Raw genomic sequence first — 18,562 nt, 5'->3', positions numbered from 1 at the left:
TCGTAAAAATTAATCAAAAATAGCCAAAAATGGTTAAAAAAAATGTTAATTATCAATAATTCAAACATTCTTGTTCCACTTTTTCAACTACATATTTTTATAGAAACAAACTTCAGCTTTCGATTAAAAAAAAAACAAATCGTACCTTTCACTCTGAAAAAATAAAATATATTTTTGAGTTTCAATTTTTTTTCCTTGATCGCTTCACCTGCAATCCTATATGGTAAATAACTGAACTAAAATCAATATTCGTATCTTTATATTTTTACATTTGACAATATTGTAAACATTACAATTAATAATAAAACATTTAATGTTATTAATTTTTCAAAGAACTAATTATTACTTTCTCCAATAATATATTTTCCATTAGGACAATCTTTCGATATACACAAAGCCCTACCAAAATTTCGCAGATCACCAGCTGTTAAATAACAAAATAATTCATTAACAACAACACAAGGTAAACTTCTTTTAAAGAACTCTTTTAAAAATCGCGTTAAAGCATTCATACATTTTTTCAAATGTTGCACTCTTTCGATTCGTTTTTTAAAGAAATATTTATAACATCTAAATTCATTTTTATAATTAACACATTCAATAGTGGACATTACTTTTTCATTTCGACAAAAGAGCATAACTTTCATTATATCTTTGAATAAAAAATCAAAGAAACTAATATTTCGATTATCGCAAATACGTTTTTTCTTCAATTGGCTTACTTCAATTTGGCATTCATCAAAAAATGGCTTGACCCATTCAAATTCATTGGACAACATTGGTGGAAAATATTCAGTAATATCAACATTTCTCGTTGCCAAAAAAGCAGTTACCAATACACATGTATCAACTCTTTCTGAATAAACATCTTCATTTTGATCAATGTAGTCAACATAAATAAGAAGATAAGTGGAATTATGTTGGTAGTCAACGTCGGCTTTTAATTCCAAAAGGCATTCAACAATTTCAAGAAAATTAAATGAAATACTATCCGACAATGGTGTATTACCTTCATTGTTAATAGTGTTTAAACTTGCACCATTGTCCACAAAAAATTCTATCATATCAGCACATTTTTGCAATTCTTTATTTTCAAATTCTAATTCCCACTGATGTTCAATAAAAATTGGTATATCCCATTCATCAAATTTAGAATGAATTTTATCAATGTTAATAATACAATCTGTTATCAGCTGATGAATAGAAGTTTGATCATAATAATTATCGACGTCAACATGCATTTCATTACGTAATAAAAAGTCAATAAGTTTGTAATTATTTCCCAAAATAGCATAATGAAGTGGCGTATCACCCTTATCATTTCTATTAAACAAATCAGCTCCATATTGCATTAAAAATTCCACTTCCTCTAAATTGCCACTTTCACAAGCGAAATTCAATGAATTTATTCCACTTCTATTGTCAAAATCTAAAGTAGCTCCATATAAACACAAAAGATTTATTAATTCCCATTTAGGCAATTTTTTACCATAATTGAAACGACTATTTCTCCCTATTTCACCAAAGGCCAAATTTATTGGTTTCATCCATAACGAATCCTTAGCATTGACATCAGCTCCCGCTGTTAAAAGCATTTCGGCTATTTCTATTTGTACAGTGACAACGGCATATATTAGCGGTGTATCATAATAAGGTAAATCTCGTGCATTTAAATTTACACCAAATTTTATTAAAATTTCAACTAAATCCTTTCTTCCCATTTTTATTACAAGATGAATCAATGAAATTTGACGACCAGTAAACGCAATATTCTGTGCATTAATGTCGAAATTTTTACATTTAAATAAAACGGATTCAAAATCATCGTAAAGATTTTCAGCAACAAAATGTAACAAAGTGGAATATTTGTTAGTGGAAAGATTGACATCAATTTCACGATCTATACAAATATTGATTATTTCTTTGCACTTTGAAACCCAATCATTTTGAGATGATAAATTTAGATTGTATTCTTCATTGAGTATTTGTTGAATTTTTCCCAATGAACCACAAAGTAATGCTTTTTGTAGACGAGTAATTGGAATAGCATCATCGAAACATATGTGTTCATACGTTGATTCAGCATTTATCAATGCGAGCCATTCAGTTTCTGTCATCATTTTGTATTTGATCGTTCATGCAAAATAACGAATGAAAACCTAAAAGAATTTTTAAATATGTTATATATTTTTTTTACATTTTTGTACTCGAACAATTCGGCATATTGAATGCGACAAGGTGTTTCCGAAGGCAATTTTTACGCGTAACAGAAATCTGCTATGTCCAAAATGCTTCATCATATCAAGTTTTTAAGAAAAATGCGTTTGAAACCCCTAAAATTAGCGTTTTTGGCACTTTGAAAAATAATCATTTTAGCTAGAATTTTCCTTTGTATGAATTTCATTTTGCAGAATTTCTTTTTAGACGAATTAGCATTTGATTTACTTTCTTTGTAAACGAAATTTTATTTAACATAATTTTTAGGTACCGAATTTTTAATTAACATAATTTTTATTTTAAAAAATTTTTGTTATCTAATTTTTTATTTTAAAGAATTATAATTTAAACCAAATTTAATTTATCAGAATTCTCATTTAACAGAATTTTAGTGCTTCGAATTTTTTAAGGTCAGAATTTTTAAGTTATCGAATCTTCATGTGTCCGAATTTTTATTTACACGAATTGTTATTTGATAGAATTCCTAAAACAGCGAATTTGACAGAAATTACAAATGGCTGAAAACAAACAACCGTCAGAAAGATATCGGCAGAATTTCTAAAATAGACCAATCAGAAATTATTAAGAAAATTGTGATTGGTCTATTTTAAAAATTATGCCGATATCTTTCTGACGGTTGTTTGTTTTCAGCCATTTGTAATTTCTCTCAAATTCGCTGTTTTAGGAATTCTATCAAATAACAATTCGTGTAAATAAAAATTCTGACCTTAAACAATTCGAAGCACTAAAATTCTGTTGAATGAGAATTCTGATAAATTAAAATTGGTTTAAATAATTCATTTAAATTTAAAGTTAAATAAACATAAATTTGGTAAAGTAAAAATGATGTTAAAAATTCGGTACCTAATTATGTTAAACAAATTTTCGATTACAAAGAAAGTGACTCGAATGCTAATTCGAAAATTCGTCTGAAAAGAAATTCTGTCAAATGAAATTCATACGAATAAAAATTCTAGGTAATGATTTTTACGGGATATTCATGTACCCTATTTTGGACACCGAATTTGCGTTCAGCGCAAAAATTTCCTTCGCAAACACCTTGTGTTTATTATGTTTATTATTATCAAAATTCTTTTTGCCTAAAACATTTTTCTTCGAAATCTATATGAAAAATAAAAAAATACGTATTAATTTTTTTTTATTTGATAAAAAAATAAAGGAAGTTATGATTTTTTAAAATTTAACCTCATCAAAGGCAGTGTATTTTCGAAACATTTTTTTATCTATTGTATTAATGAATAAAAAAATTATTCCGTATAGAAAATTTGTTCACATTTTCTCAAATTTTTCAAGTGTGTTCAAAAATAACGTACCTATAACGGAGGCAACAAAAAAGTTGAAATTAAATGTAAAAAATGAGTTTTCTCAATGAGACACTTTCGATTTAAAAATTTTCCTTTGCACTGCAATCTTTGACGTTAAATTTTAAAAAATCATAACTTCCTTCATTTTTATCAAAAAAAAAAATGTATTTTCTTATTTTTCATATAGATTTCGAAAAAAAATATTTCGGTAAAAAAAATTTTTGAATGAAAATTTCTCGTGGAATGCCCCATATGGATATATTTATTTGTTTATTTTTAATGTGGTAAAGAAATATAAAAATCATATAAATATTTTGTTTCGAACCAAAACTACAATTAAATTATATTTTAAATAACTTTGATTGTAACTAATGTAATTCAAATGGGTTATGTGTCCTTCTTTGATCCGGCAGCTCAATTATTTATATTTTTAATCGCGCGTAATTATATTACAAAAATTAATACCTTTTTCCGCACTAATATTTTTAATTGGATTAAAGACAAATATTAGTGTTTTTAATTCAAGAAATCGGTTCCTATTCTTTATAATTATAGATAATATTATTTAAGTTTATTTTTCTTCTTAAACATTATTCAAGTAGTGAAATTCCAAATGGTTATGTTTATTGACACCGGTTGGTTAGTAGGGCTAATACACAATAAAATCGTTATGTTGAGTCTTGCCATTGGCTGCGTAAACGTGGACGTGAACGTATCCATTTCCGGTACGGCCCCAGATCAGCTATCAAAGTAGGATCGTCATGGTAACGTATAAGAGTGAGAGAAATGAAGAATGTTCTTTTTCTCTCACTCTTATACGTTACCATGACGACCCTACTTAGCTGAGCTGAGGCCACGGTCGTATATGCACAGGCAGTTTGAAAAAAAATCTAAATTCAAAAGCAACCCAACTCTCTGCTCATAACGTATTTTTCAAGAATCTGTATAAAAAGTATAAAAAGTCAAAAAATTGATTTCTACATACAATGTGAATTTCTGAACAACGAAGATTGTATAAAATTAATAAATTATTTATATTAACATTAATTGGAATTCGAAAACTACAAGGTTCGTTTTAATTTAAATTAGATAAGCCTAAAAAATTAATTTTCGTTTTTAACCAAATTTATAATTTTTATCAGTTTTTTCATATTTGACATTTTCTTTTGCGAACAAATTTTTATTTAGCTAGATTTTATAATTTAATTGCACTGACGACAAAAAGTTTTAGTATTAAAGAAATAAACTAATCAAATAATTTAAATTAATGAAATTATAATTCTTTAAAGTCAGAAGATTTCTTTTTTTTTTTTTTTTTGCAAAAATTACGTAGTTAATGACAATTAGAGGAATTTTTGTCACATTTTACTACAATGTTAAGTATAAATATCAAGTTTTAATTCCTTGAACAAATACAGTTAAAAATAATCAGTATTTGCTTCAAATTTTACAAAAATATTTTCATACGCTCATTTTTAGGTGAAAATGAATACCAAAATCGACGTTTTTTTTCCTTTTACTTTGACATTCAACTAATAATTTAAAAAAAAATAAATAAAAGAAAAAACGATTATTTCATTAATTAGAATTTTCATTTTTAATATTTTTACTAGAAATAATTATTTTTCAGACGAACTTTTATTTTTCGAATTAGTATTTGACAGAATTTCTTTTTATACAAATTTTAATTTAACAAAATTTTTAGCTACCGAATTTTTGTTTAGCAAAATTTTTATTTTACAGTCATTTAATTTACATGACTTATTATAAAAAAGAATTCTCATTGAATTGAATTTTATATTATTCGAATTTTTAAATGGCAGAAATTTCAATTCACCAAATTTTAATTTATCCGAATTTTTATTTGTACGAATATTTAATTGATAGAATTTTTAAGACGCCGAATTTTCATTTGTCCGAAATTACAAATAACCGAACAAACAATCGACAGAAAGATTTCGGCGAAATTTTCAAAAATTGACCAATTAGAAATTATCAAGAAAATCGTGATTGGTCGATTTTTGAAAATTGCGCGGCAATCTTTCTGTCAATTTTTTGTTCGGACATTTGTAATTTCGGACAAATGAAAATTCAGTGAATTGGAATTTATGTTATTTAAAAATTCGATTGAATGGGAATTCTGTTATTAAATTAAAATTCGCTTAAATTGAAATTCTATTAAATAAAAAGTCATGTAAATTAAATAACTGTAAAATAAAAATTCTGCCAAACAAAAATTCGGTAGCGCAAAAATGTTGTTATGTAAAAATTCGTATAAACAGAAAATTTAATCAAATACTAATTCGAAAAATGAAAATTCGTCTAAAAAATTATTTCCAATAAATTTCTTTTAAATGAAAATTCTAATTAATGATTTTTATCTAATAAATAATTTTATGAAACCCCTTTCTTTAGAAAGTTTAAAGAAAACGAGGGTCGTAACCAATTTTAATAATTTTAATTTAATTCAACGAGTTTAAAAAAAAAACTTTCAATAATAATCAATTTTTGAATTATCACTAACAATTAAAGTGAAATACTGTATCTTATTAAAAGGAAAAAGGAAAAGAAAACCTAATGAATTGAATAAATATTTTTCTTTTTAAAATTTTAGATGGAAATCTATTTGAACGATTCATTACTTTCTAAATGTTTTTTTGCGTCAAAAAATAAGAAAATACGAAAAATACTTTCCGTTGAAACAATCTCAGATGTTGACCTTCATCAAATATGGTAATTTTTTTACAATTTATTTTTTAAAAAAACACTTTTCTAAAAATCTACATTAAATTATTATTAATGCTTTTTAGGGATAGTATAAGAGAAATGATACGTGACACAGAAATAGAAAAAAAAGACAGAAATTATTGGTCAATGACTTTTTTAAAAGGAGCACTGCAAATTCGTGATGAAAAATTAAATATTCTTTTGGGTAAGACTTCGAATTTTTGTTACCGAATTTTATAAAGTAAAATTCATAGTGAATTGAATTTTCATATTTAACAAATTTTAATTTCACTGAATTCATATTTAAAGGAATTTTTATTCAACCGAACTTTTATACGAAATATTCTCTAGGTCACTGAATTTTTATTTAATATAATTTCTATTTAACAGAATTTTTCTTTTGCAAAATTTTTACAAAATTTTAATTTTACATAATTGATTTTTAATCTAATTTTTATTTAGCAAAATAACTTAACTAGAATTTTGACTTAATTAAATTCACATGTAACATAATTTCTATTTGACAAAACTTTTATTTAATCGAATTTTTTTTAAAAAGAGATTTTATATTTAAACAAATTATTAATTAGCAGAATTTTTTTAAAATGGAATTTCTAGTTAGTCGAATTTATTAAATAGAATTCTTATTTCAGCGAAAGTTTATTTGTTTATTTAAAATTAACCAATCAGAAATAAAGAAAATTATTATTGATTAATTTTAAAATTCCCGCCAAAATTTTTCTATCTGCTCGACCAATTGCAATTTTGGTCAAATGAAAATTCGTCGTTTTTCTGACAAATGAAGTTTCGGTGAAATAAAAATTTTGCCATTTAAAAATTCAAAATAATTATTTTTGAGTTTATATTTTTTTATTCGATATTTTAAATATTTAAATAGTAAAAATTACTTTATTATTCATATTTCCATGGATAAAATTTATCCATAACTGAAAAAAAATTTATTATTGTAATTAAGTATTTATGTTCTTTTAAGATAATTTATAATTAATGCCTGTCAATTTTTTGTCAATATAAACAAATTCTTTTTGACAGAGAAAGCTAAACTATTTACTGAAAATGATAAAGAATTGAGGAAAGAAGAAAGGTAAACATAAATTCTATTTTTATATTGATAGTAAAATTAAATTATTTTTTTAGAGATTTCCATTTAGTTATAATAGATAACATTAACACATACAAAGAAAGAATTAAAATATAATAATTAATACTTTAATTAAAAAAATTATTTTGATAAGTTCGTTATAATCGTTTTGATTTTTTATATTCCTTTAAGCATTGTAAGAGAAGAAAATGATGATAAAGAAGAAGCACCAAAAACTCCTGAAATTACAAAATTAAATTTTCCTGATATTCCCGATGATATAAATCTTCTTTCCGAGCAGGTAAAAATGTGATCATTTTTTATTTATTTTATTTTCTTTAATCTTTTATTGCATAACCTTTGCTAATTGCATAATGTTACATAATTAAAGATAAATATTCAGTCAATTTATTTTTGGACCACTCTACTCTTATATACTTTGATTTCATAGCAAGATAAAGAGATTCACATACCAAGGATTTCTTCGTCACCTTCATTTGGAAAACTAGATTTTGAAAGAATGATGCATGAGTTTGAGCTTGAGTTTGAACATCCAGAACTTGAGAATGGTATATTATCTTACATAAAACGACGTAATGCCTTCATTTGTCACTGATTTTTTTTTACAAAATAGTTAAAGCTACTGATTATTAATATTATTATATTTAAGGTAAAATCGAGTGAATAAATTGCTCTTATTTCTTTTGAGAAAGACATTTTAAGGGGTAAAATGTTACCCCTTAAAGACAATTTTTCTATTTTTAAATAATGTTATTCAATTTTTTTAAAGTTTCAGCTTCTGACATAATGCCAGAAACTCCTTCAAAGCGACCACATTCCTTTGTTCGTGGTGATGATACTCCTAGTAAAAGAAGGAAAATTTCATCAATGGTAACGTTTTTTTATTCATAATTTTTTTTTTTTTTTAAATATAATGGGAAGATAATGGAAGAACATAAAGTAAGTGAATAGAGTGTAATTATAAAGATTTATCGCGAATAATGTGTAATTTTAGTTTCTAGACGATATTGAAGCAGGAAGAGAAGCAGAACAGGTTGGAGACAGTAACATGGAACTAGATAGAAATGAACCAATACAGCAGGTATAAGATTTATCTTAAAGCAATTTAATCATATTTATATTAAATTTTTAATTTTTTATCTGATATATGTGAAATTTTCTATAGTTTATTTAAATGTATCAATTTTAGTTTTTAGATGAGAATGAAGTGGAAGGAGTTCGAAGACTAGATGAAAATTCTAGGGAAATGGAGATAAATGAAACGATACCTCCGGTAATTATTTATTATGAATAATTATTAATTTTTTTTTAATTATTTAAAATTACTCGGACTTTGGATGTCTCTACTGCTAATAGTCTACAAAATGTTAATATTTTTTTTAACAAATTTATTATTGTTTTTGAAGAGAAAAAATATATTATTGAATTATTCATGATTTTTGAATCACCTCAAGAACAGGGAAAACGGCTATAAAAAAATAATAGTGAACATTAAATATGTGAATTTTATTTATTTAGAAATTGTAAACGGGCTGTGCCCTTTGAGTGCATAGGTACCTGAATAATAATGTTACAAAAGTAATCAAATTATAAGAAAGAAAAACATAATTATAATTATATTTTTAGGCTGAAATTATAAATGAAAGAGAACATGAAGAGCAAATTGATAGAAATATTCCGAGAACTGATATCGTGGAAAATCCAGAACTAGAAATAATGCCACAAATAAGTACAAGTACTGATGAAGAAATTCCAAATTCTAGACCTAATGTGAAATTAACTAAAATTAAATTAAACAAAAAGATTTGTCTTCCTGAGCATTTGATTTATCAAAGGAATTATAATTTTTGCGAAAGGGTGAGTTTTTATAACTGCCATTTGCAGTTTCGGATAAATGAAAATTCGGCGTTTTAAGAATTATATCAAATAATAATTCGATATTGTTTTAATTTATATAGTAATGAAAGGAAAAATGGATCTGTTATTTTGTTTAAATTTTCAGAAACTGAACATTGAATCAATGCAATTAGCACAGCTATCTTCGAAGGATTTATTAAAAACGCCAAGCCGTGAAATTGAAAATGATAATCTTTTGGAATTATTTGATGACATATTTTGTAATAGTTTTTATACATTGCAACCAAGAACTTCAAATGTTGAACAAGAAGAGGAACAAGAAGAAGAGCCAAGAGTTAATGAAACTATTGACTTTGAAATTGAAAATGATAATAGACGAGTTAGCGAGGCTCCTTTGGAAGAACAAATTCCTGATATAGATGTTACTGTTGCCAGAGTATCTCATGCACAGGATTCGAGAAGAAGAAGAACCACAGATTGTGTGGTTCAAGTACCCAGTATTTCAATTGATGATCAGACAATGGGATATGATACTTTTGAACCTATTTCAGAGCCTGCTTTAGAGTCTACTTTTGAGCCAGTTATACAACGTTCAAGGTAATTTTTTACTACATACTTTGAAATCTACTGCCTAATTTGCATTATAATTAAAACATAGAATAAAAATTTCTCAATCGGGCCACTCAAAACAAACTTCGCGATTTTTACCAATTCTTCTATCTAATTTCAAAGAAAAATGTGATTTTAATTTTCGAATTATTATTTTTAAACTGTATAATTTTTATAGGCCAATACTTGTCAGAAAAAGTGAAGAAGAGATATTTGCAGAAATTGTTAACCTTTTGTCTTCTGAAGAAACAGATTCTGTGAATTTAGATAAAATTATTCCTCCTGATATCACTAATAGAATAACTGCAGTAAGATGTTTAATATGTCTTTTGGGTATGTATAAAAGTATCATCAGTGTATCTAAGGACCATTCAATTACACTTTTTTCTATGTAAAATGGATCAAAATTTCTGAAAAGTACATTTTTTTCACAAAAAATTTTTTTATATCACTTTTTCGAGTGGGTGCATCCTTTCGATTTATTTCCACTAATGTTTAGATTCCTCATCTTTTGAAGATTTAAAAAAAAATTGATATATTCTAAACTCTTTATCCTATTACAGAACTGATGTTAAAAAGGAAGATTCTATTATCTCAAGAAATATGTTACGGGCCTATTTATGTTCGGCTAGTGATACTAATTTAGGAAAAAAGAACCTCTCTAATGTTACAAAACAAAAAACTATTTTGATATTTCAGTATTTTCTTTGTGTTATATAATTTATCAGATACTGATAATTTTTATTGAATTGTACATATTACTTTAATTTTAATTACTTTTTTTATGATACTAATATTTTAATACTTTTGTTGTTATAATTTATCAGAATTTGATAACCTATTTAATTGTACATCGATTTAATTCTAATAATTTCATTTTTATATTTATGTTATAATTTATCAGAAACTGATAACTTATTTAATTGTACATTGATTTAATTTTAATAATTTTATTTTTATGATATTTATATATTTTGATGTTATACAATTACTGAGAAACTCGTTACTCATTAATTGTACATTGATTTACTTTTAATTATTTTATTTTTATATGTTATTGATATTTTAATATTTTTTCAAGTTATAATTTATCAGCCACTGATAAGTTAATTAATTTTAAATTGCAATTTAATTAATATAACGTTCAATTACATACATCTAATGTAAATTGATTAAAAATAAATCCATTGTTTGTGATTCTAAAATATGCATATATTGTAAAATTTATATATATGATTGAATGTTTAAAAATAAAAGTTTTTATTTAAATGTTTAAATTTCTTTTCCAACAGTAAGCAGTGAGGATTTTCTCTCTCCAAAATTAAGTCTCTAAAAATTGGAACTGATTGTCAGGGGCTATCTAACGATTTCTACCAATACTATTAATTTTCCAAGAATGATATCAAAAGCAAAACGTAATCTATTTAAAATAATAATAATATTATTATTTTCTTTTAATATCAGATTCTTCGAAACGATAAACAATCAATTGTTCAAACAGGTAGAAGAAATTTTAAAAATTTATAATAAAAAACCAAATAATAAAACCAAATAATTATTGGAAAAATTTATCTAAATTGGTTTATAAATGTGACAAATATTTCAAGAAATAAAATAAATAAATATATTAAATAAGAAAAAGGAAGATATAAGTACGTAAGAAAATTAATCACATTCATAAATTTCTATTATATTTTGACAATATTATCTGTTAAAATTTAGTCTTCTCTTTAATTTATTGTCCCAAGAGATTTTCTTATAAATAATTTACACACATTTATAGATATAATTCATTTATTAAATAAATTCTTGCAAAAAAATCTAATTAACTTTTATTTACACAATATTATTTGAATATTGAAATTCACTTTATTAAGTAACAGAAAAGTTTTACTTTGGATAAAACTGATTTGCAAATTTAGCTTTGCTTTTTGGAAAAGCTCTTAAACACTTTGGAATATATCTAGGTCTATGATCATCCAATCTACGTGACATAAAGTTTTCACCTTTTTGCCAAAGCTCCAATTTTTTTTCCATTGGTCTTTTCTTATGCTTTCTAATAAAGATTTGTTGCCAATTATAAATTTCCGGTGTGTTCCTAAAATAAAATTACAGTTTAAATAGATATGTTGATTTTAGAAATTAAGAAAAAAAAATGAAAAAAATAGATTTCACAATATTTAAACAGATTTTTTAAAAATTCTTACTTGTAGTATTTTCTATTGGACATGAGGTGCTTAAACTTTTGCTCGAGCCATTTTCTCCTTTCGTCATCCACAATATCAGCCACTACTTTTTCATCTTCACCGAGATATGGTTTTAAATTCTCTTCACGTGGTTGTGGCTTATTTACATAAAATTTAATTAAATTCTTTAATACCTCATCGTTTAGGCCATGTACTTTATTGTCTTCAATTTTTTCAAACAATTGCATTGGACCTGTGGTCCAGTAGAAATTTCTCTTTGGATTATCATTTATGTGATGATTGCATAATAACATTGTGTTGAGTTGATAGGCGCTAAAGTACCACCATTGTCCGTTTAAGATGATATTTTGCGTTACCAATGGATAAGTTATATCGTTATAGGTTGAGAAGCCTAAAAATAAAATTTAACAATTATTTGAAAAACTTTTTAATAACTATTTTTTAGAAATATTTTATTACATAAAAATTAATTTTTTTTTAAATATCTACCTTGATAAGCGGCTTGTGCGTTAAGCCATGCAAAAGATGCTCTAATTGCTTGTATTTTAAGTGCGTCTTCTTCGTCGTCATATTCTCGTGGCCTCTTTGCCATGTAACCACAATGATGATAGGACAAAAGTCCAAATTCTCTTTTATCGCCGGGCCAAAAGCCAGGAATACTGGTCGCGCGTTTTAAATCTCTATAATAACCAACGGTAAATGGATCATATCTAAATTCAGGAACATTGTATTCTTGATTTTCTGCCTCTTGATAAGGAATTATTTCTTGTAATGGAAGAGCATGTCGCAATTGAAGACATGGCTCTCCGATATATTGAAAACGACGATCAATTGGATCATTGGCATATTCCTTTTGCCAAATACTATTTTGTCTTGAACATTTTACTGATTTTGGCGGTTCCATTCCACCAACAACCCAATAAGCTTCAATTCGTGGATCATAGTCAATTTCTGTATCTAATAAATGTGGATATTTCGATGATAATTCTAAGAGAAAAATTCTATTTATTTGACGAATAATTGCTTTTGTTTGGAAATTTTGAAGTTTCTCTGGATCTGATAATACATCTGCCGACAATTCTTTTTTTATGCTAAAAGAAAAATTTTAACAATATTTATTTGAAAATCTAAATCAGATCTTATCGATTTTTTTACGAATTTTAACAAGTACAAGGATTGAAATTTTATCCATTTAAATATTTTTTTAATCCAAAAGATGAAAAGAAAGTAGGACACGTCTATATTTTTGTTTATTCCTTTTCTATCCTCTTAAATGAAGAATTTTACTTTCAATACCAAATATAAGAGGAAAATATAATATTAATTTGAGAGAAATCTGTTCGAAAAAGTCGATTTTTTTATTTTAATTACATTTAATTAGTTAATAAGTATTTTACTTTAAACAACTAATATTATTAGACATTAAAATCATTTTAATAATTCCATAATAAGAATAATTCTATAAAAATATTATCAAGAAAATTGATTTCGAATTTTTCAGTAAATTTTAAAAATTTTTATTAAGATAAATTTCTAAAAAAAAATTCTGACAATTCAATTCTAGAGTTTTTATTTGAAACTTTTTTAAATAATTTCTATACATATGTATTATACAATTTGTATTTAAAGGGCACTTTACTTTTTGAAGTCCCGTAAATAAATAAATAAATAAATAATTGAATTTTTAAAGAAATATTTAAATTATTAAAAATAATTGAACTTTGGAAGAGTTATAGTTGAAATTTTTTAGAAATAATTAAATTTTACAGAATTGAAAATAATTTATCAAATAATTTTAGAAAACATTTTTTAAAAGTAATTGAATTTTCAAAGATTTACTATTCAAATTTTTGAAATTAATTCAACTTCAAGTTATTTTTAATTAAAATATTTGGTGATGAAGAATTTATTAGAAATATTACAAACAAAAATTGAATTTCAAAAGTTTTTAATTCAAAAATGCTTTCAAATAATTTAATATTTGAAGAATGGAGTTACAGTTAACATTTTTGGAAATAATTAAATTTTCAAAGATTTTTGAAATTGAAAGTTTTGAAAATAATTGAATTCATGTGATTTTTAATTAAAATTTGTTGATTAATTCTGTTGTTGAAGAATTTATTAAAAATTAGACAAAAATTGAACTTTCAAATTTTTTAATTGAAAAATGTTTTCAAATATTTGAATTTTTGAAGAATATTATAAAAATTATTAAAAATAATTGAATTTCGAAAGAGTTATAATTGAAATTATTAAATTTCACAAAGTTTTAGATGGAAAATTTTAAAAGGTTTTAAATTGAAATTTTTGGTAATTTTATTTGCTGATTTTTTTTTTAAATTGTAAACAATATTGTTGAATTTCATAAAATTTATAATTGAAAAATAATTGAAGATAATTGAATTTGTTGAAGAATTTAATTAAAATTCTGTACAATTTTTTTTTTTCTGCAAAAATAATATTTTACGGAATAAAATTCTACTTGATCATAATTTAAAAAAATTAAATTTATAGTACTTGTTCATGCGTCCCAATACTATCATATGGCCGGCATAATTTTAATTAATTCCATTTATTTGTTTTTTAGAAAAAAATATCGTGAACGAGTCATTTGTCCTTTTCTAGAGAATAAGCCACATACATATTTTTTCTTTTTCTTTTTGAAAATGAAGAAATGAAAAAAAAGTAATTACTATAGAACTTACTTTCTTTTGGAATATTCAAGTACTAAAACATCTTCAATTTGACTTCGAACATTGGCAACAATTTCATCCAATTTCTCGGAACTTATTAAATCATTATAAAACGAAGGCAATTCATTTGTGGGCATAATATGAGTCCTCGTTAAAAATTGTGTTTGATCCAATGTATTATAATGAATTTCGTGTTCTAACATTTGCATAGCATAAAAACCATAATATCTTGGCATATTGAGTGCAATTAATTTTTCCTCAATTGTTTTTTGTCTTTGAATAAATTGACGCATTTCATCAAATTTCCTTAGTTGTTGAGCAGGAAATGAGAGATCAAGAATTTCTGGATATTCCACTTCTTCGGATACATTGTTTATTAAATTGTTTTCTGAATTCTGAGAAACTTGCACCGCACTACTACTGTGTTTTTGAATTTTTAAACATGTTCGAAAACCAGTGGGAATCCGCGCAAATCGTAGAGAAAACATTTTTTTTTTTTTTGTCTTTTTGTCTTTTTGTCTTTTTGTTAGAGGAAAGTAAGAAACTAACCAGTTTTTTTTACTTGCAACATTTATAAAATGTAAACATTTTTAAAACGAGTTTCAATTATAGGTTAAGAAAATGTTTAGTTTATAGGTTATGTTTAGAATGTGACAATGCATTGTAGCCAACTTAATAAAAATAAAATATTCACGGTTGGGAAGGTGATTGCAGTAAAGTTAGGCTACGATCACAGCTCAGCAGCAGGTTAAATGTGTTGCATTTCGGAGATTCGACTATTCCAGAACTTTGTAATGTAAAACGACTCAACTCTGATCTCATCGACTTTACCTGCCTCGTGCTGACGAATGATGACATTTAAAAATCACAAACATGGCGTCACTGAGTAAAGCTGACTGGTATAATCCTCCTGCATTTTGGCAAAATGGACCGTCACCAGGTGGTTATTACAATTTTCCATCAATCAGCACAACTTCTAGAGGCGATGGATTCCAAAGATTACAGTAAGTATTTATTTATGACAATTGAAAAATATTCTTTATTCATTTTACAAACCATGCCTGTCATCACGTTATTACTTTTTGCTATATTTAAAAACTGTTTTCAATCACATTATTCTTCATTAATAATTTATTTGTTATAATTATATATTTTTTTCATTATCTGAAGAATTGCATTTATTTTTCGTTCAAATTAAAATTTAGTTTTTTTAATGTATGTATATACGTTTACGTATTTTTAGTTACATTAATATACAAAAATTTTCTAAAATAATAATATTATGTTATTAAAAAAAAAAAAATTCAAAAATTTTTGCACTAAAATTAAAAAATATTTTTAAAAGTGATACAACTTTTAAACAATTCTAATTTTTATTGGCGAAAACAAATTTATTAATTAAATTTTAATCGATGGAAACTTAAAATTAACAAAATTTCAATTTATCTAAAAATCAATCGATTCAAGTTTTAAATTATCCGAATTTCAATTTATGCAAATTTTGTTTGATTTATGATTCAATTTTGCTAAATTTTAAAATTTTAGTGCTTCAAAAATTGATAAAAATTTTGTGACAAATAAACTCTTAAATTAATTTGTTAGAATTTACTATTAGCCGAATTTTTATTTCTTTGAATTATTATTATTTTACAAATATTCCATTTAACCGAATTTTTACCTGAACGAATTTTCATTTTACAGAATTTTTATTTCATCAAATTAGAATTTATCAAAATTATTATTTCTCGAATTTTTATTAAACAGAGTAGTCATTCAAAAGAATTTTTATTTTATGGAAAGAATGCGAAAAAAAATTTTTTTTCTCGCTGAATTTTTATTTTCGAGAATTCTTAAAACATCGAATTTTTATTTTACTGAACTTTCATTTCTCCGAATAAATATGTGAAAAAAATGGGTTCAAATTTTTAAATTAACCAATCATAATTTTCTTGATAAATTGTGATTGGTGAATTTAAAAACTTGAACCCAATTTTTTCTGTGAGATATTTATTCGGAGAAATGAAAGTTCTTTAAAAAAAAAAAATTCGGCGTATTAAGAATTCCCTCAAATTCAGAAAAAAGAAGGAAATTTCGGCTAGAAAAAATTCTGTTTTTTTAAATATTCTTTTTGTAAAATAAAATTTTGGTAACCAAATCGACCCAATAAAAAAGATTTTGTTTATTTTTTCCTTAAAGCTTTAATGGTCTCTAATATTATGAAAAAAAAATTGCGTTCCTTTAAATAAAGTAATAAGTGAGAAAATTTTGTTTTTTTTTTTGAAACCGTTTTTTACTACTTGAAAAGTGTAATACGCTAAATAAGAAATACTGTTTACTAGTTTGAAAAAATGAAAATTCGTCTAAAAAATAATTATATCTAATAAAATTCTATAAAATAAAAATTCTCACTAATTAATTTTATGAGATAATCACGCACATTATCAAAAAAAAAGGATTAGATATAATTTTTAATGTTGCTTTTTATTTGCAATTTTATAGTACTCCCGTGACGACAGGATCATCTGTAGTTGGAATTTGTTTCAAAGATGGCATTGCAATTGCAGCCGATGTTTTGGGTTCCTATGGTTCTCTTGCTAGATACAGATCATTAGAGCGAGTTATGAAAGTCAATGATAATATTATCCTTGGTGCTGGTGGCGATTATGCAGATTTTCAATATCTTAAAAATATCGTTGAACAAAAAATGTATGTACCCAGAGAGTTAAAATTATTTTTAATTATTATTATTATTAATATATAAATAAATGTATATTAAACATTTTTGAAAAATGAATATGTAAGACTTATTTTAAAAATTTTAGACTTGAAGAGCACTGCATCGATGATGGTTTCACATTGAAACCAAAATCATTACACTGTTGGTTAACACGTGTCATGTATAATAGAAGATCAAAATTCGATCCTCTTTGGAATAATTTTCTCATTGGTGGATTCGACGATGGCAAACCGTATGTATATTTTAAATTTATCAAGTTTTGAAAGAGTTGTAACATTTTGTACTAATTATTTTATTTCATTATGAACTGCCCGTTAATACGTAAATGAATTTTATTATTTATTCTTTCGCTTACAGATTTTTAGGAACAGTCGATCATTTGGGAATGGCATTTTCTGATCCAGTAATTGCCACTGGATATGGTTCATATTTAGCGACTCCAATGCTTCGTGCCGCTTACGAAAAGAACAATGAAATGAGCGAAGAAGAAGCCATTCAACTTATCAATAAAGCGATGCAAATTCTATTTTACAGAGATGCTAGATCTTTTCCAAAGGTAAGTTCATTTTTTTCCCCTCTAAAAACAAATAAATAATAAAATAATACTGAAAAAAATTTATTTCCAGTATCATTTGGGCATTATTACCAAGGAAAAAGGAATTGAAATTAGAGGGCCATTGTCTCTTGATAGCAATTGGGAAGCCGCTGTTATATAAATATTTTTCTCAAAATTAATTTTATGCTCCTTTTTTTTATAAGTGAAAATTAATAAAGAAAGTTCTTACTAAATGATTGTTTAAAATTTTATGGTTTATATTCATCTTTTACTTAATATTAACCCTCAGGGTACTGACTATAAAAAAGTTACAAACGCCACTGACTGGGTTAGCTTAAGTAATTGTCTTAATTGTAGTTTTTTTTATATCAAATTTGACCTTGAAAATAAGCAGATCCCACTTCTGTCAAAGAGTGATTTTAGGGATCGTCCATAAATTACGTCACACCTTAAGGGGGAAGGGGGGGGTCAAGCAATTTGTGATAACCAGCAGAAAAAATGGCGATAATGT

General features: G+C 25.0%; 4 protein-coding genes across 4 annotated transcripts; 2 read left to right on the top strand and 2 right to left on the bottom strand.

Moving 5' to 3' along the window:
- Positions 1–242: 242 nt before the first annotated feature.
- LOC127288962 (putative ankyrin repeat protein RF_0381) lies at positions 243–4,184 on the bottom strand. Its single transcript, XM_051316683.1, has 2 exons — positions 4,008–4,184; positions 243–2,159 (listed from the first exon to the last, which is right to left on the bottom strand). Exon 2 carries the CDS (start codon positions 2,118–2,120, stop codon positions 336–338), a length of 1,785 nt encoding a protein of 594 aa, XP_051172640.1. The 5' UTR covers positions 2,121–2,159; positions 4,008–4,184; the 3' UTR covers positions 243–335.
- A 275-nt stretch (positions 4,185–4,459) lies between these two features.
- LOC127288961 (uncharacterized) lies at positions 4,460–10,605 on the top strand. The gene is made up of 13 exons (XM_051316682.1): positions 4,460–4,610; positions 6,157–6,275; positions 6,353–6,474; positions 7,323–7,374; positions 7,564–7,672; positions 7,823–7,940; positions 8,162–8,262; positions 8,387–8,473; positions 8,582–8,665; positions 9,019–9,249; positions 9,395–9,846; positions 10,037–10,191; positions 10,422–10,605. The coding sequence occupies exons 2-13, from the start codon at positions 6,157–6,159 to the stop codon at positions 10,502–10,504; spliced, it is 1,713 nt and encodes a 570-aa protein (XP_051172639.1). The 5' UTR covers positions 4,460–4,610; the 3' UTR covers positions 10,505–10,605.
- A 1,029-nt stretch (positions 10,606–11,634) lies between these two features.
- Positions 11,635–15,413, bottom strand: LOC127288958 (28S ribosomal protein S30, mitochondrial). Its single transcript, XM_051316679.1, has 4 exons — positions 14,771–15,413; positions 12,555–13,156; positions 12,066–12,456; positions 11,635–11,956 (listed from the first exon to the last, which is right to left on the bottom strand). Exons 1-4 carry the CDS (start codon positions 15,244–15,246, stop codon positions 11,749–11,751), a joined length of 1,677 nt encoding a protein of 558 aa, XP_051172636.1. The 5' UTR covers positions 15,247–15,413; the 3' UTR covers positions 11,635–11,748.
- Positions 15,414–15,596: 183 nt separating this feature from the next.
- Positions 15,597–18,284, top strand: LOC127288960 (proteasome subunit beta type-4). Its single transcript, XM_051316681.1, has 5 exons — positions 15,597–15,762; positions 17,258–17,464; positions 17,581–17,727; positions 17,853–18,051; positions 18,122–18,284. Exons 1-5 carry the CDS (start codon positions 15,632–15,634, stop codon positions 18,209–18,211), a joined length of 774 nt encoding a protein of 257 aa, XP_051172638.1. The 5' UTR covers positions 15,597–15,631; the 3' UTR covers positions 18,212–18,284.
- Positions 18,285–18,562: the final 278 nt, after the last annotated feature.

Source organism: Leptopilina boulardi, unplaced genomic scaffold (genome assembly GCF_019393585.1).
Source record: "Leptopilina boulardi isolate dan_hultmark-lab unplaced genomic scaffold, ZJU_Lbou_2.1 LbouV2_399, whole genome shotgun sequence".
Classification (NCBI taxonomy): domain Eukaryota; kingdom Metazoa; phylum Arthropoda; class Insecta; order Hymenoptera; family Figitidae; genus Leptopilina; species Leptopilina boulardi.
Note: the sequence above shows the minus strand (reverse complement) of the source record. Positions and strands in the feature narration are given on the sequence as shown.